This window comes from Pseudophryne corroboree, assembly GCF_028390025.1.
Source record: "Pseudophryne corroboree isolate aPseCor3 chromosome 3 unlocalized genomic scaffold, aPseCor3.hap2 SUPER_3_unloc_10, whole genome shotgun sequence".
Taxonomy (NCBI): Eukaryota; Metazoa; Chordata; class Amphibia; order Anura; family Myobatrachidae; genus Pseudophryne; species Pseudophryne corroboree.
Genome location: NW_026967494.1, coordinates 2,713,887 through 2,740,534, shown reverse-complemented (window position 1 = coordinate 2,740,534; position 26,648 = coordinate 2,713,887). Strand labels below are relative to the sequence as shown.

At 45.3% G+C, this 26,648-nt stretch overlaps 1 protein-coding gene across 1 annotated transcript in view; it reads left to right on the top strand.

Moving 5' to 3' along the window:
* LOC134983236 (uncharacterized) overlaps positions 1-26,246 on the top strand; it is a 178,558-nt gene extending 152,312 nt beyond the window's left edge. The window contains exon 17 of the mRNA XM_063948969.1: positions 24,063-26,246. Within this exon, the coding sequence (XP_063805039.1) occupies positions 24,063-26,173 (2,111 nt within the window). The 3' untranslated portion in view covers positions 26,174-26,246. The remainder of the gene's footprint in view (positions 1-24,062) is intronic.
* The last annotated feature ends 402 nt before the right edge of the window (positions 26,247-26,648 follow it).

Genomic DNA, 26,648 nt, shown 5'->3' with positions numbered 1-26,648 from the left:
AGGTTGGCACAAGTATAGATACTGCTGAGGCAGTATATAAAGCCCCGCCAGTATAAAGAAACAGCGGGACCGAAGCCCGCCATCGAGGGGGCTGAGCTTGTTCCCTCAGCTCTAACCAGCGCCATTTTCTCCACAGCGTGCTGCAGAGAAGATGCTCCCGGACTCTTTCCCCTGCTGTACACAAGTAACAGGGTGCAAAACGAGGGGGGGGGGGTGCACATTAATTTGGTGCAAAATGTATTATTATAAAAGCGCTTACTAGTCTGGGACTTTGTTTCAGAACCACAGGGAGCTGGGTGTGTGCTGGCATACTTTCTCTCTGTCTCTCCAAAGGGCCTTATTGTGGGTCTGACCCCATATCCATATATCCCAGTGTGTGTGGGGTGTCAGTACGTATGTGTCGACATGTCTGAAGCGGAAGGCTCTTCTAGGGAGGATGCAGAGCAGATGGTAGTATTGTCTCCGGAGGCACCGCCGACGGCTAATTGGGTTGACATATGAAATGTTTTGAATGCAAATGTGGCTTTATTACATAAGAGATTGGAAAAAGCAGAGTCCAAATGCCAACCAGGGAGTCACTCCATGGCTCTTACTGTGTCACAAGACCCTTCAGGTTCCCAAAAACGTTCCTTTACCCAGTTAGCAGACACTGATACCGACACGGATTCCAACTCCAGTGTCGACTATGATGAGGCAAAGTTGCACACAAGGGTGGCAAAGAGTATTCAATACATGATTATTGCAATAAAAGATGTTTTACATATCACAGAGGACCCGTCTGTCCCAGACACACGGGTCTGTATGTTTAAGGGGAAGAAACCTGAGGTAACATTTCCCCCACCACATGAGCTGAACGCTTTATTTGAAAAGGCTTGGGAAACTCAAGACAAGAAACTGCAGATTCCCAAGAGAATTATAATGGTGTATCCCTTCCCCTGACAGGACAGGTTACGGTGGGAATCCTCACCCACGGTGGACAAGGCCCTGACGCGCTTGTCCAAAAAGGTGGCCCTACCGTCCCCGGGCACGGTGACCTTAAAAGATCCTGCGGATCGCAGGCAGGAAACTACCTTAAAATCAAATTTATGCGACTACAGGAGCCCTGCTCAGACCGGCGGTAGCGTCGGCATGGGTGGGGAGCGCAATTGCAGCATGGGCAGATAACTTGTCTTCTGACATGGACACCCTCGATAAAGACAGTGTTTTGTTGACATTAGGTCACATTAAGGACGCAGCGTTATATATGAGGGAGGCTGCGAGAGATATTGGGCTCTTGGGTTCAAGAGCAAATGCCATGGCAATTTCAGCTAGGAGGTCACTATGGACCCGCCAATGGACTCGGGATGCTGACTCCAAGAGACTTATGGAGGCTTTGCCTTACAAGGGTGAAGTTCTGTTTGGGGAAGGCCTCGCGAACCTGGTTTCCACAGCTACCGCGGGTAAGTCTTCTTTTCTGCCTTACATTCCCCCACAGCAAAAGAAAACCCAGATGCAGTCCTTTCGGTCTCATAAATTCAGAAAGGGGCGCGGTTCATCCTTCCTCGCCAGAGGTAGAGGTAGGGGGAAAAGAACACCAGCTTCGGCTAGTTCCCAGGAGCAAAAGTCCTCCCCGACCTCTACCAAATCCACCGCATGACACCGGTGGGGGCACGTCTTCATCTCTTCAGCCAGGTCTGGGTTCATTCGGACTTGGATCCTTGGGTGATAGGAATTGTGTCCCAAGGCTACAAACTGGAGTTCGAAGATGTGCCTCCGCGCCGATTTTTCAAATCGGCCTTGCCAGCTTCTCTTCCAGAGAGAGCAATAGTTTCGGTGGCTATACAAAAGCTGTGTCAACAGCAAGTGATTATCCAGGTTCCCCCAGTTGCAACATGGAAAGGGGTTCTATTCAACCCTGTTTGTGGTCCCGAAGCCGGACGGCTCGATCAGACCGATTCTGAACCTAAAATCCCTAAATCTATATTTGAAGAGATTCAAATTCAAAATGGAATCTCTCCGGGCAGTGATCTCCTGCCTGGAAGGGGGGGATTTTATGGTGTCACTAGATATAAAGGATGCATACCTTCATGTCCCCATATATCCTCCTCATCAGGCATTCCTGAGATTCGCTGTACAGGATTGTCATTACCAGTTTCAGACGTTGCCGTTTGGGCTTTCCACGGTCCCGAGGATTTTCACCAAGGTAATGGCAGAAATGATGGTGCTCCTGCGCAAGCAGGGTGTCAAAATGTCCCGTACTTGGACGATATCCTGATAAAAGCGAGATCAAGAGAACAATTACTGAAGAGCGTGGCTCTCTCTCTGAGGGTGCTACAACAACACGGAACGGCAGAGGGTTTTTCTCCCAGTGGAAAAAGCTCTGGAACTCCAGAACATGGTCGGGGTTCTGCTGAAATAAAAAAGAGTGTAGATTCATCAATGCACTCGAGTGTTGGGAAAGATGGTGGCGGCTTATGAGGCCATTCCGTTTGGCAGGTTCCATGCAAGAACTTTTCAGTGGGACCTATTGAGCAAGTGGTCAGGGTCCCATCTCCAAATGCATCAGATGATAAGCCTGTCCCCCAGCGCCAGCATATCTCTCCTGTGGTGGCTCCAAAGTGCTTACCTTCTAGAGGGTCGCAGGTTTGGAATTCAAGATTGGGTTCTTGTGACCACGGATGCGAGCCTCCGAGGTTGGGGAGCAGTCACACAGGGAAAAAACTTTCAGGGAATATGGTCAAACCAGGAGGCTTGTCTGCACATAACGTGCTGGAATTAAGGGCCATATACAACAGCCTGAGACAGGCGGAGCAACTCCTTCGCAACCTACCCGTTCTGATCCAGTCAGACAATATCACAGCCGTGGCGCATGTAAACCGCCAGGGCGGAACAAGGAGCAGAGCAGCAATGGCGGAGGCCACCAGGATTCTTCGCTGGGCGGAAAATCATGTAAGCGCTTTGTCCGCGGTATTCATTCTGGGAAGCAGACTTCCTCAGCAGACACGATCTCCATCCAGGAGAGTGGGGACTTCATCAAGAGGTCTTTGCAGAAGTAACAAGTTGTTGGGGACTCCCTCAAATAGACATGATGGCGTCACACCTCAACAAGAAGCTTCGGACATATTGTTCCAGGGCAAGGGACCCTCAGGCAATAGCAGTGGATGCGCTAGTAACACCGTGGGTGTATCAAGCGGTCTATGTGTTCCCTCCGCTTCCGCTCATCTCAAAAATATTGAAATTCATAAGAAGACGATACACATTGTCCCAGTTTGGCCTCGAAGGGCCTGGTATCCAGATCTTCAGGAAATGATCGCATAAGATCCTTGGCCGCTTCCTCTCAGAGAGGACCTGTTACAACAGGGGCCGTGTGTGTTCCAAGACTTACCGCGATTATGTTTGACGGCGTGGCGGTTGAACACCAAATCCTAGCTAGGAAAGGTATTCCAGGGGAAGTCATCCCTACTCTACTTAAAGCTAGGAAGGAAGTAACGGCGAAACACTATCACCGGTTCTGGATGAAGTATGTGTCTTGGTGTGAATCCAAGAATGCTCCTACCGAAGAATTCCAGCTGGGTCATTTTCTCCATTTTCTACAGACCGGAGTGGATATCGGCCTAAAGTTAGGTTCCATTAAGGTGCAGATTTCGGTCTTATCAATATTCTTTCAGAAGGAATTGGCCTCTCTTCCAGAAGTACAGACTTTTGTGAAAGGAGTACTGCACATCAAACCTCCTTTTGTGGCACCGTGGGACCTGAATGTGGTGTTGCAGTTCCTTAAATCACATTGGTTTGAACCACTTCAAACTGTTGAGTTAAAATTTCTCACGTGGAAAGTGGTCATGTTATTGGCCTTGGCATCTGCAAGGCGGGTGTCAGAATTGGCGGCCTTGTCCCACAAGAGCCCCTATCTGATTTTCCATGTGGATAGGGCGGAATTGAGAACTCGTCCGCAATTTCTACCTAAGGTGGTTTCGTTGTTTAACATGAACCAACCTATTGTAGTGCCGGTGGCTACAGATGTCTTGGAGGATTCCAAGTCCCTTGATGTAGTCAGGGCTTTAAAAATCTATGTAGCTAGAATGGCTCGTATTAGGAAAACAGAGGCTCTGTTTGTCCTATATGCGGCCAACAAGGTTGGCGCTCCTGCTTCCAAGCAGACTATTGCACACTGGATCTGTAACACGATTCAGCAGGTTCATTCTATGGCAGGATTGCCATTACCAAAATCAGTGAAGGCCCGTTCCACTACGGAGGTGCGCTCTTCTGGGCGGCTGCCCGAGGTGTCTCGGCATTACAGCTTTGCCGAGCAGCTACTTGGTTGGGTTCAAACACTTTTGCAAAATTCTATAAGTTTGATACCCTGGCTGATGAGGACCTCCTGTTTGCTCAATCGGTGCTGCAGAGTCATTCGCACTCTCCCGCCAGGTCTGGAGCTTTGGTATAATCCCCATGGTCCTTACAGAGTCCCCAGCATCCTCTAGGACATATGAGAAAATAAGATTTTAAACCTACCGGTAAATCTTTTTCTCCTAGTCCATAGAGGATGCTGTGCGCCCGTCCCAGTGCGGAGTAAATCTGCAGTACTTGTACATAGTTACTGATGTAGTTACACGAGAGTTGTGTACGGTTGAGATCAGACTGTTGCTGATTTCTGTTGTTCATGCTGTTAACTGGTTTAGTTATATACCATGTTGTACGGTGTGTTTGTGGTGTGAGCTGGTATGTATCTCACCCTTACATAACAAAATCCTTTTCCTCAAAATGTCCGTCTCCTCTGTGCACAGTTTTATAACTGAGGTCTGGAGGAGGGGCATAGAGGGAGGAGCCAGCTCACGCCCATTAAAAGGTCTTAGAGTGTCCATGTCTCCTGCGGAGCCCGTCTATACCCCATGGTCCTTACGGAGTCCCCAGCATCCTCTACGGACTAGGAGAAAAAGATTTACCGTTAGGTTTAAAATCTTATTGTTATCCTGTGGATAACCTGTGGACCCAGCCGGATAAATATACGTTATGGTGAGAACTTACCATTGATAACGGTATTTCTCCTATGTCCACAGGTTTCCACAGGGATCTCACCCTGACGCACTCGATTTGAGAAACTTTATACTGACAAACCTCTTCCCTCTTGCATGGAAGGGTGTGCAAGTGTGTTCTTCTCGCCTGAATAGGGTTCTACATAAGGCTCCTGCCTAAATGCTTTGGAATACAACTGATTTGACTGAGCCAGTGGGCGGGGATATATGGACGAGCCTGTTTCATCCTGGGAGGCCTGAAAGCTTGTGATCATTTGGTGCCAATCCGCTGTCGCTCCATCATATCCCATTGTTATCCTGTGGAAACCTATGGACATAGGAGAAATACCGTTATTAACGGTAAGTTCTTACGATAACGTATATTTAACTAACAATAATAAACAGTGGAGTTTTAGTTCATGTATTGCTCAGTGCATTTAAGCCTGCAGCCCCCGACAAGGGACCCCACTATACTGCAGGTCCTACTCTATTGCTCAAAATAATTACCATAAAAACAGCTATCACATTAGTGTTAGACTTTAGGTTTGCTCTCAGCGGCAGAACAGTGGCCGAAATGCTTGGATTGGTTTTCAGAGCACCAGTCTGACGTGCTACCACATCTCACGTGGCCCTCCAATTCACCAGATCTGGGACTGTTTGGCTGAGTCTGGCATAGCACTGTTTGTGCAGTTCCTGGTGCGTTTGGAACGATTGGTGGTTGCTAGGTGCCCTAAATGCCTGTGGTCCCGATTTGTCATGATCTGCTTTCTCCCACTGTTCCGCCGCTGGGATTCTTGGTGTCCAGGCTTCTTCCACTGTAGATGGACACTACTCACTGTCTACAAGGGATCACCAACAAACAAATGCCGGTCTCTGCCACAACCAATGGCTCCCTTTTGCCAGTCGCATCACGTGCACGACCCATGGTTCCATCTGAAAAAGAAACAATGTCTCAACAAATTTGCATTGCATCAATGCCTCAGACATTCACAATGATCATCCAGTAGTTTTAGTGTCACCATCTACACGCATGTGCACGTCCTGTGTCGTTGTGCTCGCTCGCTCTCTCTCTCTCTCTCTCTCTCTATATATATATATATATATATATATATATATATATATAAAATATTTATATTAAACCTTATTGAAGGCAGAAGGCAAAGACTGGGCACGCTTAGCCCCAGAATACAGCCCATGGCTTCATAGGCGTCACTAGGCTGCGGCAGTGAAAGGTGCCCAGAGTGAGTGGAGCGATTGGCTTTAGGGCAGTAGGAGTGAGGGACTTAATAGACTGGGTCTTGGTCCCAGTGGCGGCTGAGAGCTATCAGGTAGGGTAGATAAGAAGCCACTTAGTGAGGAGAGCTCCAGAAAGCACGTCTGGATGGACCACGCTCCTCTTATTTATTATTTTATATAATAACAGAGGTGACAGGTGTTGTACAGCCCTACAAAGGCAGACACAATCTCTTTCTCATCAGACTCTGCTGTCTTCCCTGCACTCTCACTCAGATGTTCACTGCTGCCCGTAGCACATGTATGAGAAGCAGAAGTATGGCGGCAGCTGTATAGTTTCTGATATGTAATTCTCTTTACACACACCATCCTTATTACTATTGAGAATATAGAGGTTAGACACTGATGTAAAAATATGATTTTAATTACCTACCGGTAAATCCTTTTCTCGTAGTCTGTAGAAGATGCTGGGATCCATTTAGTACCATGGAGATGTACCAAAGCTCCCAGTACAGGAGGGAGAGTGCTGAGGTTCCTGCAGAACTGATTGACCAAACTTGAGGTCCTCAGAGGCCAAAGTATAGAACTTGTAAAACTTAGCAAACGTGACCAAGTAGCTGCTCGGCAAAGCTGAATAGCCGAGACACCCTGTGCAGCTGCCCTGGAAGAACCCACTTTACGGGTAGAGTGCGCCTGAACAGATTTTGGAATTGGCAATCCTGCCGCGGAATAAGCATGCTGGATAGTAATAAATAAAGGTGATTCAGCGCTAGTGACTAGTTAGATAATTATTAAAATTTATTGAAAACATACATTGATTTCTTGTATAATAACATACACTTTACTGTAACAGATAAAAAATGGTGGTACCACGACACAAAAAATGAAATATAAAAATAAAAAATAAAAAGTTCCAAAAAATATATATGTATAGGGCCTAGATCAACACTGCTTATTGGTTGAAGAAATTCTTAGATTGCTGGGTATGTAGCAAGATGCCTTATCCTAGGGAAATAAATAACGGTGTTACCAGTTTGCTGTAGTGAGTCCTCCACTCGGTTAGCACTCCGTAGTCATGGGGATTCTCTCACTTCTTTGATTGTCCCGTGCTGGAATTAGTGAGGGAGATGAACCCTGATAGGTCCTGATGCAATATCTTCCCTGGAGTTATTCCATGCGGGTCACCGTTCCCAAAAATGGATAGCCGGCAGATCTTGTAGTTAGTGGATCCCAGTCTTTGTCACCAACGCGTTTCACTGCTGGTGCAGCTTTCTCAAGGTGTATATGCAGTGTAAAAAGAGCCCTTATATAGCAGTGTTGATCATAATCGGCTACAGGTGTGCAGTTTCCAATCAATTCCTAAATTCATCAAATCTAAAAACTAATCTAGTTAAATTAATACATCATTTGCCAGAGGACAGTCCTATTAAACAATAGTAAAAACGAAATGTTGAAATACCTTAAAAAACGATTTTATTAAATTCATAATGGTCACATGATCGTTTGTCCCGGAAGTGGGAAGCGATCACATCCTGGATTCAGGCGTGCGTGTCACCCCTCTATTTCACTTCAGTGAAAGAGAAAGGTTTGTCTGGTCAAAATATAGCACGTGATCGGAGTTCCGATCACGTGACCCGCCCGTGACGTCTCTCTCCCCCGTCGGCGAGAGAGAGGTAATATGTAGTTAGTCAGAATAGGACACGTGATCGGAGTTCCGATCACGTGACCCGCCCGCAACGTCTCTCCCTCGCTTCAGCGAGAGGGGAGGTAAGTCTAGTCAGATAGAGACACGTGATCAATTTTAATGCCGGACAGATTTTAAAAAACAGATGTAAGTTTGTCCAATCACATGACCTTAATCATGGTCAGGACATTAACATACATCCCGTTGTCCAGCATCACCAAGAGCCATCAAAATGTATATATAGGTCTTCATTAGGAAAAAAATTATATAATAATTATTATATGGCAAGGGGGATGTTGGAACAAAAATGCCATTTTAATATCCTTCTAACCACATCATTAGCATGACACACATCCAACAACCTTCTTCCCTCCTGGATGATACCACATATTTAGTTTAGAATTTATCATTTTTAATAGATATAAAATAAATAAAAGCAGACCATAGCATCATTGGCTCCATAATAATCTCATTTATCTTCTAATTATAATAACCAAAATAGTCTCATGCTAATAAATGGTAGTTGAGCATCTTATAATAAATAGGTAAAGATCAAATTCTTGCATATTCATTGGTTCATTCTTCAGTTAAACTCATCTAGTATCTTTTGACAATTTAATGATCACATATAACATGGTCTAGCAGCACAAAAGATCATTATTATTTCATCAGAGATTCCGTCATATGGTGTGATATAAGACACAATAGAGCACAAATATATCTAGAAAATATTATTTCTCATATATATTTTTTATTATTATTTTGTATATGAATTGATCTTTGGTATAATAAAGAAAATCCTCGTGACAGATCAGCTTCTCCACCTCTGAAATAACATCTCCCTTCAGAGAAGTGCATTCAGCTCTAGGGCCTCATTGAGACCGCTAGGATATAATGAATCAAGCTGGAATGTCCAGAAAATTTCCTGTTTGCATAAGCGGGTGTATCTGTCACCCCCTCTCTGTTTTCTTGATGTGTTCAAGACCTGTAATGGTCAGGGATGATGGATCTTTGTTATGAAATTTGAGAAAATGTCTTGGGACACTATGGTTGGTTACCCCATTCACAATATTCCTACGGTGCTCCATGAATCTGATTTTGATACTTCTTGTTGTTCTTCCCACATAATTCAATTTACAGCTACATTGTAAGCGGTAGATGACCCAAGAGGTATTACAGTTAATAAAACTTGATATTTTTATAATTTTCTGGTCCACAGGAGAGACTATTACTTTAGTTTTATTGCACGTATGAAGACAGGTTGTACACCGGTTTGCCCCACATTTGTAGAAGCCATTAGTTAATGGAGGTAACCATGACATACCTTTGGTATTATTTGAAGGTATAGTCTTCAATTGGCTTGGGGCTAGGATTGTTTTCAGTGACTTATTTTTCTTGAATATAAATTCTGGATTAGGAGGAAGTATCTTGGACAAAAGGGGGTCACTTTTTAACATAGGATAATTTTGTTTTATAATGGATTTGATCCTTTTTGATTCATTATTAAACTTTGAGATAAAGGCCAACTCTCTATTCTTTTGGTCTTGATGAACAGTTTTGGATTTGTGGACCAATAGTGACTGTCTGTTCATTGCTAATGTTTCTTTCAAGGCAATGTCTAGAATATATTGAGGGTATTCTCTATCTCTGAATTTCTGTATTAATTGGTCTGCTTGTGACAAGAAAGATTCCATGGTAGAGCAGTTCCTACGTAGTCGCATCAGTTGGCCCCTTGGAATGTTCTTTTTCCAGGGGTCATAGTGTGCGCTTTTATAATGTAAGTAACCGTTGTTCCCTACTTCTTTCACAAAATTGGAAGTCAGGATACAGTTATCTTCAATACTAAGGGCTATGTCCAGGAAAGAAATGTTAGTTTTACTAAAGTGAGAGGTGAACTGTAAATTATAAGTGTTGTTGTTGAGAAAACAAACTGTGAAAAAGAATCCAAATCCCCATCCCAAATAATAAAAAGGTCATCTATGTATCGGCCGTAGAAGACCAGCTTCTCCCCGAACCCGCTTTGCCACACAAATCGGTCCTATAATTGGCCGACATAGAGGTTAGCGTAGCTCGGGGCGAATCTGGTCCCCATGGCCGTGCCCATAGTTTGAAGATAAAAAGTGTCCGAAAAAAGAAAATAGTTGTGTGAAAGAATGAAGGATATAGAGTCGACTAGAAATTGTTCGTGTCTCTCGGAGAGGTCATGATCATGGGAAAGTATCTCATGTATAACTTGCACCCCCAAATTATGGGGGATGTTCGTATAGAGAGCCCAGACATCTAAAGTCGCAAATGAATAGGTCGATTTCCACTTAACATTCTCCGATAATTGGAGGAAGTGTGTGGTATCTGAGATGAATGACCTCAACCGAGAGACACGAGGTTGTAGAAAACTGTCGACATAGGCTGTAATTTTTTCCTAATGAAGACCTATGTATACATTTGATGGCTCTTGGTGATGCTGGACAACGGGATGTATGTTAATGTCTTGACCATGATTAAGGTCATGTGATTGGACAAACTTACATCTGTTTTTGAAAATCTGTCCGGCATTAAAATTGATCACGTGTCTCTATCTGACTAGACTTACCTCCCCTCTCGCTGAAGCGAGGGAGAGACGTTGCGGGCGGGTCACGTGATCGGAACTCCGATCACGTGTCCTATTCTGACTAACTACATATTACCTCTCTCTCGCCAAAGGGGGAGAGAGACGTCACGGGCGGGTCACGTGATCGGAAATCCGATCACGTGCTATATTTTGACCAGACAAACCTTTCTCTTTCACTGAAGTGAAATAGAGGGGTGACACGCATGCCTGAATCCAGGATGTGATCGCTTCCCACTTCCGGGACAAACGATCATGTGACCATTATGAATTTAATAAAATCGTTTTTTAAGGTATTTCAACATTTCGTTTTTACTATTGTTACGATTCCTGTACTCCAGACTGGAGAAGATCTTATGGCAGAGATCTGAGTACAGGAATGAAATACAGGTTGTGGGAGCTGGAGAGCCTAGTAACCCCTGGCGCCCTAACTCCGTTGTCTCGCCCGTGTTATCAGAAATCCCCTGCGAGACTATGGTTGCTTGAGCCCATGGCAGCCGCGTTCGAAGGGCGGATTATGTCTGCCCAACCCCGATGCCCCCGCAGGTCTTAATGGGAGACAAGGGGAAGTCCGAGACAGGGTGATAACAAGGGGCCCTCTGACTAAGCAACCAAGCCAGGGGTTACAAGCTAACTAAACTAAATCAAAAGGTATGTGCGGACTAGCCGCCAGGGAAAAGGACAACCAAAGATCCACGGATCCGACACTCCTATCCGGCACCGCTGGACACCAGAGTGGATCTTGTGGAAGCGTTATCCTCCGCAAAGCTCCAGAACTCAAAATGAACACAATAATAAATAGTAGCGGACAAGCCGCAACACACGGCTGCGCCGCGACTCACGAACGCCACCAGATGTTAAAGGTGCTCGATCAGACTCCAGGAACAGATGGTAACTTCCGAGTACAGGATCACTGAGAACAGGAACAGACCGGGACTGGGAACTCTCTCTCTGCAGCAGAATCAGGCAAACAGGAAGCTATCACCGGCGTCTGTGAGGAGTCCTGGGAGTGCTTTTAACAGAGAGTCTTCCAATCAGCTGTTTGGAGGCTGATTGGATTAAATGCCATGCAGCTGACAAGCTGCATGGCCAGGGAAACAGATGAGTGATAATTACAACATGCCGTGCAGCTGCATGCTACACAGCCAGGAAACCAGTGATGATATAAACTTAGACCCAGCAACGGGGAACACGATCCGACAGTGGCGTCCCCGTTGCTAGGCGCCGGCCGCACTGACGAGCGGACCCTCGGCGCCTAACAGTACCCCCCCCTTGAGGAGGGGTCAAGGAACCCCTAAATCCGGGTTTCTGAGGAAATTCTTGAAAAAATGCCCTTTTGAGCCTTGGGGCATGAAGGTCCTCATCTAGGACCCACGACCTTTCCTCAGGACCATAACCTCTCCAATGCACCAAAAAATAAAGCCGACCCCGGGACAACTTGGAATCGAGAACCTTCTCAACCACGAACTCCTGCTGACCCTGTACATTAACTGGTGATCTCCCCTGAGGTTTTTTACGAGGAAATCTGCTAGATGAAACATATGGTTTGAGCAAAGAGCAATGGAAGGTATTTCCGATCCGTAACGTTTTTGGTAGCTGTAACCGGAAAGCAACTGGATTGACTTTTTTGATAATGAGAAATGGTCCAATAAATCTAGGACCCAATCTGGCTGAGGTTTGTCGAAGTTTGATATTGCGAGTCGACAGCCACACCCTGTCTCCTACTCTAAAAGTGCACGGCCGCCGGAACCTGTCCGAAAAATCTTTTTCCCTGAAAGCTGCTTTTCTGAGAGCTATGTGCACTTTTTTCCAAATAAGTTTAAGATGAGAGGTCAGGGCCAGAGAGGAGACAGAGGAATGTTGGAAAAATGAATTAGCTCTGGGGTGGAAACCAAAAACTGCAAAAAATGGAGACACATTGGTGGAGGAATGACAGGCATTATTATAAGCAAACTCTGCCAATGGAAGAAACTCAGACCAGTCATTTTGGAGTTTGGCCGAGTACAAACGCAAATATTGTTTTAAGGATTGGTTCACTCGCTCAGTCTGTCCATTTGATTGTGGATGATAACCGGAGGTTAATGATAATTTCATTTTTAACGAAGCACAAAAAGACTTCCAAAACTGTGCAATGAATTGTGGACCCCTGTCAGAAACAATATCAGTGGGTAACCCATGGAGTCTGAAAACATGACGGAGGAACAAGACTGCCAATCCCTGGGCAGATGGCAATCGGGGAAGACCAATAAAATGAGCCATCTTACTAAAACGGTCCACTACCACCCATATGACTGTGCATCCAGCTGACAGAGGGAGATCCACCACAAAATCCATGGAGATATGCGACCATGGTCTAAGGGGAACATTCAATGGCATAAGTTGACCAATAGGCAAAGAACTGGGAACTTTATGCTGTGCACAGACCTGACACGAAACAACAAACTCTTTAATGTCTTTAGAAAGACCAGGCCACCACACTGAGCGGGATACCAATTCAAAAGTTTTAGCGACTCCCAGATGCCCTGCAACTTTGCTATCATGAAATTCCTCCAAAACAGTTGCTCTCAAAAACTCAGGAACAAAAAGACGGCCAGCAGGAGTATTTCCCGGAGCTTGATGTTGAAGCAGCTTCAATTGAGAAAAAACATCCTGTGTGAGACCTGCCTGAATGACTGAAGGCGGAAGTATGAGAGTAACCGGACTGTTGTCTTGAACGGGAAGAAAACTGCGTGAGAGGGCATCTGCCTTGGTATTCTTGGAACCAGGTCTGAAGGTGATAATGAATTTGAAACGAGTGAAAAATAAAGCCCAACGAGCCTGTCGGGCATTCAGTCGCTTAGCTGATTCAATGTATTGAAGATTTTTGTGATCCGTCAAAACAGAAATGGTATGGGTCGCTCCTTCAAGCCAATGTCTCCACTCCTCAAAAGCCCATTTAATAGCCAGCAACTCCCGATTACCAACATCGTAGTTGGATTCAGCAGATGAGAATTTCCTGGACATAAAGGCACAAGGATGTAACTCAAGGGAATCTGGATCCTTCTGAGAAAGGATAGCCCCTACACCAACCTCCGAGGCATCTACCTCAACGATGAAAGGCAATTCTGGGTTGGGATGTCTAAGGACAGGGGCTGAGACAAAGGCTTGTTTCAAGGCCTGAAAAGATACTTTAGCTTCACATGACCAATTGGTAGGATCTGCTCCCTTCTTAGTGAGTGCCACAATGGGAGCAACTATGTCAGAGAAAGAGTGAATAAACCTTCTATAGTAGTTTGCAAACCCTAAAAAGCGCTGAATTGCTTTTAAGTTGGTGGGTTGCGCCCAACTCAGGATGGCTTGGAGCTTCTTAGGTTCCATTCGGAATCCCCGAGGGGAAATAATGTACCCTAAAAAGGATACCTCCGTGACGTGAAATTCACACTTCTCCGGTTTGGCATACAAGTGATTTTCACGTAATTTCTTAAGTACCTGACGCACCTGGGTAACATGTTGTTCTATAGAGTCAGAATAAATCAAAATGTCGTCTAAATAGACCACAACGAATCTTCCCAGAAACTCACGGAGCACATCATTAATGAGATCCTGAAAGACTGCCGGAGCGTTAGATAGGCCGAATGGCATGACCAGATACTCATAGTGACCTGATTGAGTACTGAATGCCGTTTTCCACTCATCCCCTGATCTGATTCTAATGAGATTATATGCTCCTCTCAGGTCAATCTTAGAAAAAATAACAGCCGAACGTAGCTGATCAAAGAGGACAGAGATCAGAGGCAAGAGGGTAAGTATTCTTTACTGAGATTTTATTCAGGGCTCGAAAGTCAATGCAGGGTCTGAGGGAACCATCCTTCTTCTCTACGAAGAAAAAACCTGCACTTAAAGGGGATTTAGATGGCCTGATAAACCCTTTCTCAAGACTTTCTTTCACATACTCATTCATGGCCACAGTTTCAGGACCAGACAATGCATATAACCTTCCTTTAGGCAACGTGGCACCAGGAATTAACTCAATGGTACAATCATAAGGCCTATGGGGAGGCAAAATATCCGCATTGCCCTTGGAAAACACATCCAAAAAATCTTGGTATTCTCCAGGAATATGTGCGGACCTGGCAGCAGCTACTCGGATAGGAAGTGTAATACATTCTTTATCACAGATGGTACTCCATTGTAGGATCTCCCCAGACTGCCAATCTATGATGGGATTATGAAAGGCCAGCCAAGGGTGACCCAGAACCACAGGAACTGCTGGACAATGGGTAAGAAAAAACTCAATCTTTTCAGAATGTAGAGCTCCCACCGAGAGCAAAACAGGAGGTGTACATAGAGAAATAACCCCATTGGATAAGGGACTCCCATCTAAACCATGCATGGTGATACACCTACTTAAGGTTAACTGAGGAATACCTAAGGCCTTGGCCCATGTTAAGTCCATAAAGTTTCCTGCAGCTCCACTGTCCACAAAAGCAGAGACCGAGGAACAGAGGCTGTCATAAGAAACTTTAGCAGGAACCAATAGTGAATTATTTGAGGAGATGAGCTGTAGACCAAAGTGAACCCCCTCACTATTCACTTGGTCAGGAAGTCTCCCGACTTGTTTGGGCAACTACGGGCAAAATGTCCCTTACCTCCGCAGTACAAACACAGACCAGAATTTTGCCTCCTGGTTCTTTCTTCCGGAGACAATTTGGAGAGACCAATCTGCATAGGCTCCTCCATGTCTACCGGAACGGAAGAAACTCAGGGAAAAGAAACTACAGATGCCCCTTTCTCAGTCCTCCGCTCTCTGAGCCTACGATCTATTTTAATAGAGAGCTCCATGAGTTTATCAAGGTTCTCAGGAGCGGGATACTGAAGGAGGCTGTCTTTTATAGATTCAGATAAGCCGAGGCGAAACTGACTGCGCAGGGCAGGATCATTCCAGCCACAGTCGTTCGACCAACGGCGAAACTCTGTACAATAATTCTCTGCAGGATTCCTACCCTGTTTTAGAGCACGCAACTGACTTTCTGCGGATGCCTCTCTATCAGGGTCGTCATACAATAGCCCTAAAGATTTCAAAAAGGCGTCTACAGACGATAAGGCCGGATCGTCTGTCTTTAAACCAAAAGCCCAGGTCTGAGGATCCCCCTGAAGCAGAGAAATTATAATTCCAACCCGCTGAGCCTCCGTACCTGAGGAAACTGGTCTTAAACGAAAATACAGTTTACAAGACTCTTTAAAATTAAAAAACTGTTTTCTATCCCCAGAAAAACGGTCAGGCAGATGCATTTTTGGTTCAGGGATGACCCTCGGGGAAGTCCGTAACAGATCTTCCTGTGAGCTTACCCGGAGGGACAGATCCTGAACCATTTGGGTAAGTTCCTGAATCTGACTAACCAAAAACTGGCCAGGATTTGGCCCAACACCGGTGGGATTCATGAGGCCGACAAAATTCTCCCAACTGGATAAGTGAAAAAATGAACTCCGGTTGAAAATTTTTTCTTTTGTCTGGCCGGTGATAATGTTACGATTCCTGTACTCCAGACTGGAGAAGATCTTATGGCAGAGATCTGAGTACAGGAATGAAATACAGGTTGTGGGAGCTGGAGAGCCTAGTAACCCCTGGCGCCCTAACTCCGTTGTCTCGCCCGTGTTATCAGAAATCCCCTGCGAGACTATGGTTGCTTGAGCCCATGGCAGCCGCGTTCGAAGGGCGGATTATGTCTGCCCAACCCCGATGCCCCCGCAGGTCTTAATGGGAGACAAGGGGAAGTCCGAGACAGGGTGATAACAAGGGGCCCTCTGACTAAGCAACCAAGCCAGGGGTTACAAGCTAACTAAACTAAATCAAAAGGTATGTGCGGACTAGCCGTCAGGGAAAAGGACAACCAAAGATCCACGGATCCGACACTCCTATCCGGCACCGCTGGACACCAGAGTGGATCTTGTGGAAGCGGAATCCTCCGCAAAGCTCCAGAACTCAAAATGAACACAATAATAAATAGTAGCGGACAAGCCGCAACACACGGCTGCGCCGCGACTCACGAACGCCACCAGATGTTAAAGGTGCTCGATCAGACTCCAGGAACAGATGGTAACTTCCGAGTACAGGATCACTGAGAACAGGAACAAACGAACAGACCGGGACTGGGAACTCTCTCTGCAGCAGAATCAGGCAAACAGGAAGCTATCACCGGCGTCTGTGAGGAGTCCTGGGAGTGCTTTTAACAGAGAGTCTTCCAATCAGCTGTTTGGAGGCTGATTGGATTAAATGCCATGCAGCTGACAAGCTGCATGGCCAGGGAAACAGATGAGTGATAATTACAACATGCCGTGCAGCTGCATGCTACACAGCCAGGAAACCAGTGATGATATAAACTTAGACCCAGCAACGGGGAACACGATCCGACAGTGGCGTCCCCGTTGCTAGGCGCCGGCCGCACTGACGAGCGGACCCTCGGCGCCTAACAACTATTGTTTAATAGGACTGTCCTCTGGCAAATGATGTATTAATTTAACTAGATTAGTTTTTAGATTTGATGAATTTAGGAATTGATTGGAAACTGCACACCTGTAGCCGATTATGATCAACACTGCTATATAAGGGCTCTTTTTACACTGCATATACACCTTGAGAAAGCTGCACCAGCAGTGAAACGCGTTGGTGACAAAGACTGGGATCCACTAACTACAAGATCTGCCGGCTATCCATTTTTGGGAACGGTGACCCGCATGGAATAACTCCAGGGAAGATATTGCATCAGGACCTATCAGGGTTCATCTCCCTCACTAATTCCAGCACGGGACAATCAAAGAAGTGAGAGAATCCCCATGACTACGGAGTGCTAACCGAGTGGAGGACTCACTACAGCAAACTGGTAACACTGTTATTCATTTCCCTAGGATAAGGCATCTTGCTACATACCCAGCAATCTAAGAATTTCTTCAACCAATAAGCAGTGTTGATCTAGGCCCTATACATATATATTTTTTGGAACTTTTTATTTTTTATTTTTATATTTCATTTTTTGTGTCGTGGTACCACCATTTTTTATCTGTTGCAACAGTAAAGTGTATGTTATTATACAAGAAATCAATGTATGTTTTCAATAAATTTTAATAATAATTATTATTATAACTAGTCACTAGCGCTGAATCACCTTTATTTATTGTTATATACAAAGGGTCTGACTAGCCCTTCCTATTTCAGCTGCTTGAGGATATACAACACATGTCAGCGCTATCTCTACTTCGGTAGTTTACATTCCATGCTGGATAGTAAGCCTGATCCAGCGTGAAATTGTCTGCTTAGAAGCAGGACACCCAATCTTTTTGGGATCATAAAGTACAAATAGTGCGTCTGACTTCCTGTGACGAGTAGTTCTCTTCACATAGATTTTCAAAGCCTGCACGACATCCAAGGACTTTGAGGTAATTGAGATGTCAGTAGCTACTGGCACCACAATAGGTTGGTTGATATGAAAAGCCGGCACAACCTCAGGGAGAAATATCTGACGCGTTCTGAGCTCAGCTCTATCCTCATGTGAAATCAAATAGGGGCTCTTGTGCGACAATGCCCCCAATTCTGACACACGTCTGGCAGAAGCCAAGGCCAACAACGTGATCACCTTCCAAGTAAGAAACTTTACGTCCACCTCTTGTAAAGGTTCGAAGCAATCCGATTGCAGGAACTACAGCACCACATTAAGATCCCATGGTGCCATAGGAGGCACAAAGGGTGGTTGGATGTGCAGAACTCCTTTCAAGAAAGTCTGAACCTCAGGGATAGCAGCCAATTGTTTCTGGAAGAAAATAGACAAGGCCAAAATCTGTACCTTGATGGAGCCCAAGCGTAGGCCAACACCTGCTTGCAGAAAGAGGAGAAAATGTCCCAGTTGAAACTCCACCGTAGGAAACTTTTTGGATTCACACCAAGACACATACTTTTTCCAAATTCGATGGTAATGCTTAGACGTTACCCCCTTGTATCAGAGTAGGAATAACCTTATTCGGAATGCCCTTCCGTGCTAAGATCTGGCGTTCAACCTCCATGCCGTCAAACGTAGCCGCGGTAAGTCTTGATAGGCAAACGGCCCCTGCAGTAAAAGGTCCTCGCGAAGATGAAGAGGCCTCTGATCCTCCAGCAGTAATGCCAGAAGATCCGCGTACCAAGCCCGCCTTGGCCAGTCCAGAGCAATGAGGATCGCCGGAACTCTTGATCTTTTTATTAGTTTGAGAATCCTTGGGATGAGTGGAAGTGAAGGGAACACATACACTGACTGGAACACCCATGGCGTCACCAGGGTGTCCACCGCCACTGCCTGTATGTCTCGTGAGCTGGAACAGTACCTCTGAAGCTTCTTGTTGAGGCGAGAGTCCATCATGTCTATCTGAGGTATACCCCATCGGCGTGTTACCTCTGTGAATACTTCTGGGTGGAGGCCCCATTCTCCTGGATGGAGATTATGCCTGCTGAGGAAGTCTGCTTCCCAGTTGTCCACTCCCGGAATGAAGATCGCCGACAGTGCCAGTGTGTGTCAGGATTCTTGTTACCTCTGACATTGCAGCCCTGCTCTTCGCTCCACCCTGCCTGTTTATGTAGGACACCGCTGTGATGTTGTCTGACTAAACCTGAATGGTTTGATCTTGCAGAAGATGAGCCGCTTGTAGAAGGCCATTGTATATGGCCCTTAGTTACAGAATGTTTATTGGAAGAACCGATTCCTGGCTTGACCACTCTCCTGTGAAGTTTTCCCCATTGGTGACTACTCCCCAACCTTTGAGGCTTGCATCCATGGTTAGAAGAATCCAATTCTGAATCCCGAACCTGCGGCCCTTGAGCAGGTGAGAAGTTTGCAGCCACCAGAGTAGTGAAATTCTGGCTTTCGGTGACAGGCATATCGGCTGGTGCATGTGAAGATGCGATCCCGACCACTTGTCCAGGAGATCCAGCTGGAAGAACCGTGCATGGAATCTTCTGTATTGTAGAGCCTCGTAGGAGGATACCATCTTCCCCAGAAGGTGAATGCATCAATGAACCGATACCCGGGGAGGTTTCAAGACATCCCGGACCATTGATTGGATCACCAATGCTTTCTCCACTGGTAGAAACACCCTCCTGCATTTCTGCGTCAAGTATTATCCCCAGGAAGGGCAGTCTCCTTGTCAGTTCCAAATGTGAATTTGGAAGGTTCAGGATCCACCCATGATCCCAGAGTAGTTGAGTTGAGAGCGCAATACTCTGCAACAGCTTCTCCTTGGAAGATGCCCCTATCAGCCTATCATCCAGATATGGAATTATGTTCACTCTCTGTTTCCGTAGGAGGAGCATCATCTCCGCCATGACCTTGGTGCACACCCTCGGTGCTGTGGAGAGGCCAAATGGCAACGTCTGGAACTGATAGTGACAGTCCTGTAGTGCAAACCGTAGAAAGGCCTGGAGAGGTGGGATCAGATCGGAATGTGATGGTACGCATCCTTGATATCAAGGGATACTAGGAATTCCCCCTCCTCCAGACCTGAGATCACCGCTCTCAGAGACTCCATCTTGATTTGGAAAACCCTCAAGTAGGGGTTCAACAATTTCAGGTTCAATATAGGCCTTAACGAACCGTCCAGTTTTGGTACCACAAACAGGTTTGAGTAATAACCCTTGGTTTTTGGGTGAGGTGGAACTGGAACAATGACATTTGTTCGTACCAATTTTTTAATGGCTTCCTGTAGGATAGCACTTTCTGTCAGCGAAGCTGGTAAGCCTGATTTGAAGAATCTGTGAGGTGGGAGTTCCTGAAACTCCAGTTTGTACCCCTGGGTAACAATATCCGTCACCCAGGGGTCTAGGCATGATGACGTCCAGCTGTGACTGAAATCTTAGTCTCGCACCCACCTGCCTGATCTCCAGGCTGGGAGGTACACCATCATGCTGAATATTTGGAGGAAGCAGAACCTGGTTTCTGTTCCTGGGAACCTGTTGGTGCAGGTCTTTTGGATGTTCCCTGACCTCCTCTAAAGAAGGTGGGAGGGGGTTTGGATTTTTAAAATTTTGCGGTCCAAAAGGACTGCAGTATAGGATAAGATTTCCTAGCTGGGGCTGCTGCGGAGGGAAGAAATGTCGACTTACCCGCTGTCGCCGTGGATTCCACGCATCCAATGCGTCCCTAAATAGTGCCTGACCTGTGAATGGCAGGAACTCCACACTTTTCTTGGTTTCTGCATCCGCAGTCCATTGGCGTAGCCAGAGTCCTCTGCATGCCGAGACAGCCATGGAAGTAGCAGGCCAATGTCCTTCATGTTCTCCACCATGAAACCTGCAGAATCCTGTATGTGATGTAAAAACAAGTCAATGTCACTCCTATCCATAGTATCTAAGTCCTCTAGTAAGGTGCCTGACCACTTTACTATGGCTTTAGAAATCCACGCACAAGCAATAGTGGGTCTTAAAGCCACGCCTGTAGCAGTGTGTAGTGATTTGAGCGTAGTCTCAATATTGCGTCAGCCGGCTCCTATAAGGCGGTTGAAGCAGGGACAGGTAAAACCATCTTTTTAGACAGCCTATATACAGAAGCGTCTACAATAGGTGGGTTTTCCCACTTCTTTCTATCCTCTTTAGGGAAAGGGAAAACAAAGAGAATTCTTTTAGTGATCTGGAATTTTTTCTATGGGTTTTCCCAGGATTTTTAAAACAAGGAGTTTTAACTCCTTAGAAGCAGGGAAGGTAAGCGAGGATTTCTTATTTACTGTAAAATAAGATTACTTGTTCCAGAACCTTCTCAGAAATATGCAAAACATCCCTAATGGCTTCAATCATTAGCTGCACCTCTTTAGCAAGGGATGCATCCCCCCTGCATATCCCCATCACCGTCCCCTGTATCAGAGTCGGTATCAGTGTCAGCTTGCATTATCTGGGCAAGTGTATGTTTTTGTGGGTATGTAGGTGGGGTTTTAGATAAAGTAGTGGGAGCTGAATACTTCAAACCCACTACAGATTGTCTCAAAAACTGTGTCTCTTTCTCAGTATGTGACATCCTTGTTGAAATCTGGGATATCATTCCCCTTAAAGTATCCACACATGGGGGTTCGGAGTCAGAAGGGTGAGACAGCACATTGCAGTCCTGAGTACATGGAATAGACTCCTCAGGAGAAGATAAACACCCTGCAGCACAGGACACAGAGTCCTTAGACATGGTAATGTGGATATACACACACACACACACACACACACACACACAGGAAAATGTCAGACACAGTTTCCCCCAGAGTACCTTCAGAGAGTCACAGAGTATAAGGAGCCAGCCACACAGCGCCCCTGCAGACAGTTATTATGATAAAAGCCCGGCGCTGACTGACTAACCTTAATATGGATGGCAGCGCTCCCTGTCAGTGTCCTAGTTCCTATGATCTGCAGAGAGAAAATGGCGCGGGTGAGTACTGGATCCGCTCTGAGAGGAAGCCCCGTCCCTTGTAATGGCATGCGGCTTCCTGCACTAATTGTTTATACTGGCCTGAGGGTTTTAGTGATAACAGGGGGATTAGCCCCTGTTAGCTGTGTGACCAGTGTAGGGTTTATCCACGCTGGCTCAGGACGCCCCTCAAAGCACCTACACTGTGTGTTGCTGAGCCTTCCTGGAGCGCAGCCTGTCAGAGCTACGCTCCCACCCTTGTGCCGCCATACCCTGCCGCTAACTGAGACGCTGGCGCTGTACTCACCATTTTTCCTTCTTCTGGCTCTGTTAGGGGGTGGCGGCCGTGCTGCGTGAGTGAGCAGTCACCTCGTGGGCTTGCGATCAGCACCCTCAGGAGCTCAGTGTCCTGTCAGCGGAGTAGGGAACCATTAACTCTTCTGGAAGTTGGTTCCTATTCCCGACCCCCCCTAAGTCCCACGAAGCAGGGAGGCTGTTGCCAGCAGCCTTCCTGTAACCTAACTAACTCTAGAAAATAAACACCTAGGAAAACTCCTAGGAGTTCCCCTAGCTGTGACCGGCTCCTCCGGGCACATTTTCTAAACTGAGTCTGGTAGGAGGGGCATAGAGGGAGGAGCCAGCCCACACTATTAAACTCCTAAAGTGCCAGTGGCTCCCAAAGGACCCGTCTATACCCCATGGTACTAAATGGACCTCAGCATCCTCTAGGACGTAAGAGAAAGTAGATTATAACTTAGGGTGTGCCGACCTGAAGCTGCTAACACTTTATTAACACTTATGATTTTCCCTATCACTTTGTATATATTTTTGTATTTTAAACACACTTCACTTACATAGTACTTATGTGCTTCTTATTAACCCTTAATAATTTTCACCTGTGTGCTGACCTGGGGTAGCCGACCTGTGCCGACGTGATGGGGTCCTGCACCCCGGACCCATACCTAGTATTAGGGACCCCCAGTGATGGAGACGCCTTGCCGATCGACCTGGGGGCTTAACCCTATATCTGCAGTTATACGCAACTAAGATCTCCGTATTATCTGATTATTATGTAGTATTACTTTTCACTCAGTGTGCATTAGGGAACACAATTTTTTTTATTACACAGAATTACCCCTCCCTTTTAGCACCTGAGTGACATCACAATCTGATTGAGCAGCTTACCAATATATGTACATTGTATTTAGAGAGGCATGGATGGGTCAGCATTAGGAGGGATTGCTGACTTGTGCCATTGGAGAAGTTAGGGGTGTCTCTAGGTAAGCTGGTTCTCAGATGCTGTAGGAGCCATTATCATGTGGCCTTACACTGGGCATTCAGACCCAGACATAGGTGTAATTAATTATGGAGTGGGTGTGGGGTGCGGTGGCCCCTATGTCGGTATGGCTGGGCGGCTTCAGGTCAGCACACCCTAACACTTTATTAACACTTATGATTTTCTCTATCACTTTGTATATATTTTTGTATTTGAATCACACTTAAATCTTACACAGAATTACCCCTTCCTTTTAGCACCTGAGTGACATCACAATCTGATTGAGCAGCTTGCCACTATATGTGCATTGTGACTTAGCAGATGATGATTACAGGGTATCATATGGTGTATTGCATGTAAAGTACCTTGTTCCACACCTATTCTCTTGTAGCAATATACCTTATATAAGGGTGAGTAACACGTGTACAGGCTTACCAGCGTATGAGCACACACATAAAGGAATGCTACCTTACCAATGCTTCCAGGAGTAATGTTAGGAGACATTTCTCTGATCCATCAGCTCATATGACTGATGTTATTGTTCATCTAGAATCTCCAATTCATACGATATGTTCCCCATCCATTGTTTTACATTGGTGCTGACATAGGACTTGGCGAGTGACTACATCTCCATTTATACTTCATGGTTAGTTACCAGTACAAGAGAGAGATATATCTAAGTCTTATTATAATATTACATTTGTTATTGTGAGTGTTCTCAGGAGGGTGGACAAAATGATCGTCTGAGACACAATATTATAAAGCCTTCATTAAAAGTTATGTTTTATTATACACACACATTTTTAAGTGTCCCAGAGAGTCATCTCCTATTGTTTACAAGATTAATATTGTTACAGAAAAGTTACATTTCCATTATGTATTTTATTTCCAGCAGATGGACACACAAGCAGGAATATCTCAGAAGGATATCTAATGTTATCCCCGGATTGCGAAATAAGAGATAATGACAGTAGACAGGATTCTCCAGGAGATAACCCCATTACCCCAATTATACATCTAGCTCTATCAGCTGGTCCCCCTGATCCTAGGAAATGTTCTCCTGATCACTCTGATATTGGTGCATCTGTTACAGCTCTGAGAGTAGATACAGAGTTTCCATGTGCTATAGATGCCAAATGTGTTACACAGAATACAAAGCCTATTAACCCACACACAGGTAAGGCAGGTGGAAGGCCACTGATATGTTCAGAGTGTGGGAAATGTTTTACAAAGAAATCATATCTTGTTATACATCAGAGAAGTCACACAGGTGAGAAACCATTTCCATGTTCTGAGTGTGGGAAATGTTTTGCATACAAATCATATCTTGTTAGACATCAGAGAAGTCACACAGCTGAGAGGCCATTTCCATGTTCTGAGTGTGGGAAATGTTTTGCATACAAATCACATCTTGTTAAACATCAGCAAAGTCACACAGGTGAGAAGCCATTTCCATGTTCTGAGTGTGGGAAATATTTTGCACACAAATCAGATCTTGTTATACATCAAAGAAGTCACACAGGTGAGAGGCCATTTTCTTGCTCTGAGTGTGGGAAATGTTTTACAAAGAAATCATATCTTGTTATACATCAGAGAAGTCACACAGGTGAGAAGCCATTTCCATGTTCTGAGTGTGGGAAATGTTTTGCATACAAATCATATCTTGTTAGACATCAGAGAAGCCACACAGCTGAGTGGCCATTTCCATGTTCTGAGTGTGGGAAATGTTTTGCATACAAATCACATCTTGTTAAACATCAGCAAAGTCACACAGGTGAGAAGCCATTTCCATGTTCTGAGTGTGGGAAATGTTTTGCACACAAATCAGATCTTGTTATACATCAAAGAAGTCACACAGGTGAGAGGCCATTTTCTTGCTCTGAGTGTGGAAAATGTTTTATCCAGAAATTACATCTTGTTATACATCAAAGAAGTCACACAGGTGAGAAGCCATTTCCATGTTCTGAGTGTGGGAAATGTTTTGCATACAAATCACATCTTGTTATACATCAGAGACGTCACACAGGTGAGACGCCATTTCCATGTCCTGAGTGTGGGAAATGTTTTGTACATAAATCAGATCTTATTATACATCAGCGAAGTCACACAGGTGAGAAGCCATTTCCATGTACTGAGTGTGGGAAATGTTTTGCACACAAATCAGATCTCGTTAGACATAACAGACATCACACAGGTGAGAAGCCATTTTCTTGCTCGGAGTGTGGGAAATGTTTCGCACTCAAATCAGATCTCGTTTTACATCAGAGACATCACACAGGGGAGAAGCCATTTCCATGTTCTAAGTGTGGGAAATGTTTCGCAAACAGATCAGATCTTATTAAACATCAGAGACGTCACACAGGTGAGAAGCCATTTCCATGTTCTGAGTGTGGGAAATGTTTCGCACACAGATCAGATCTTATTAAACATCAGAGATGTCACACAGGTGAGAAGCCATTTCCATGTTCTGAGTGTGGGAAATGTTTTGCACGCAAATCATATCTTGTTATACATCAGAGACGTCACACAGGTGAGAAGCCATTTCCATGTCCTGAGTGTGGGAAATGTTTTGTACACAAATCAGATCTTGTTATGCATCAGAGAAGTCACACAGGTGAGAAGCCATTTCCATGTTCTGAGTGTGGGAAATGTTTCGCACACAGATCAGATCTTATTAAACATCAGAGATGTCACACAGGTGAGAAGCCATTTCCATGTTCTGAGTGTGGGAAATGTTTTGCATACAAATCACATCTTGTTATACATCAGAGACGTCACACAGGTGAGACGCCATTTCCATGTCCTGAGTGTGGGAAATGTTTTGTACATAAATCAGATCTTATTATACATCAGCGAAGTCACACAGGTGAGAAGCCATTTCCATGTACTGAGTGTGGGAAATGTTTTGCACACAAATCAGATCTTGTTAAACATCAGAGACGTCACACAGGTGAGAAGCCATTTTCTTACTCTGAGTGTGGGAAATGTTGTTTAACCACTTAACTATTTATTTAGTAAAAAAACGCTCCGAAATTGTCTTTTTTTTTTAATGAGTGAATTAGGTGAAGAACATGAATTTAACCCTATCCCCAATGATTTTAGGTAAAAAAAAAAAGGGGAAAAAATTTTTGCATTTTTTTTTTAAAAAATCCCCCCCCCCCACAAACATCAATCGGGAACATTGCGTCCATCGCGGCTTTCATTTTCAAAGCCGAGACAGCCTCGAGGTACGCAGGGGGAGGGTCTGGGGGCAGCTAGGGAGGGTTTATTTACACTACCCAGCGGCTGCCATTGTCTGCAGCCGCTGGAGGAGACAGATCCTTACCGTGCTGACCGATCAGCAGTGATCGGCAGCACGGCAGACACGGGGAGAGTGCAGGGATGCAGAGGACCTTCCGGTCCCTCTGACAGCAGCAGCAGAGGGAAGTTTATCTTCCCTGCCGCTGCTAACACTATCTGACTGGTCGCATCCCGTGCC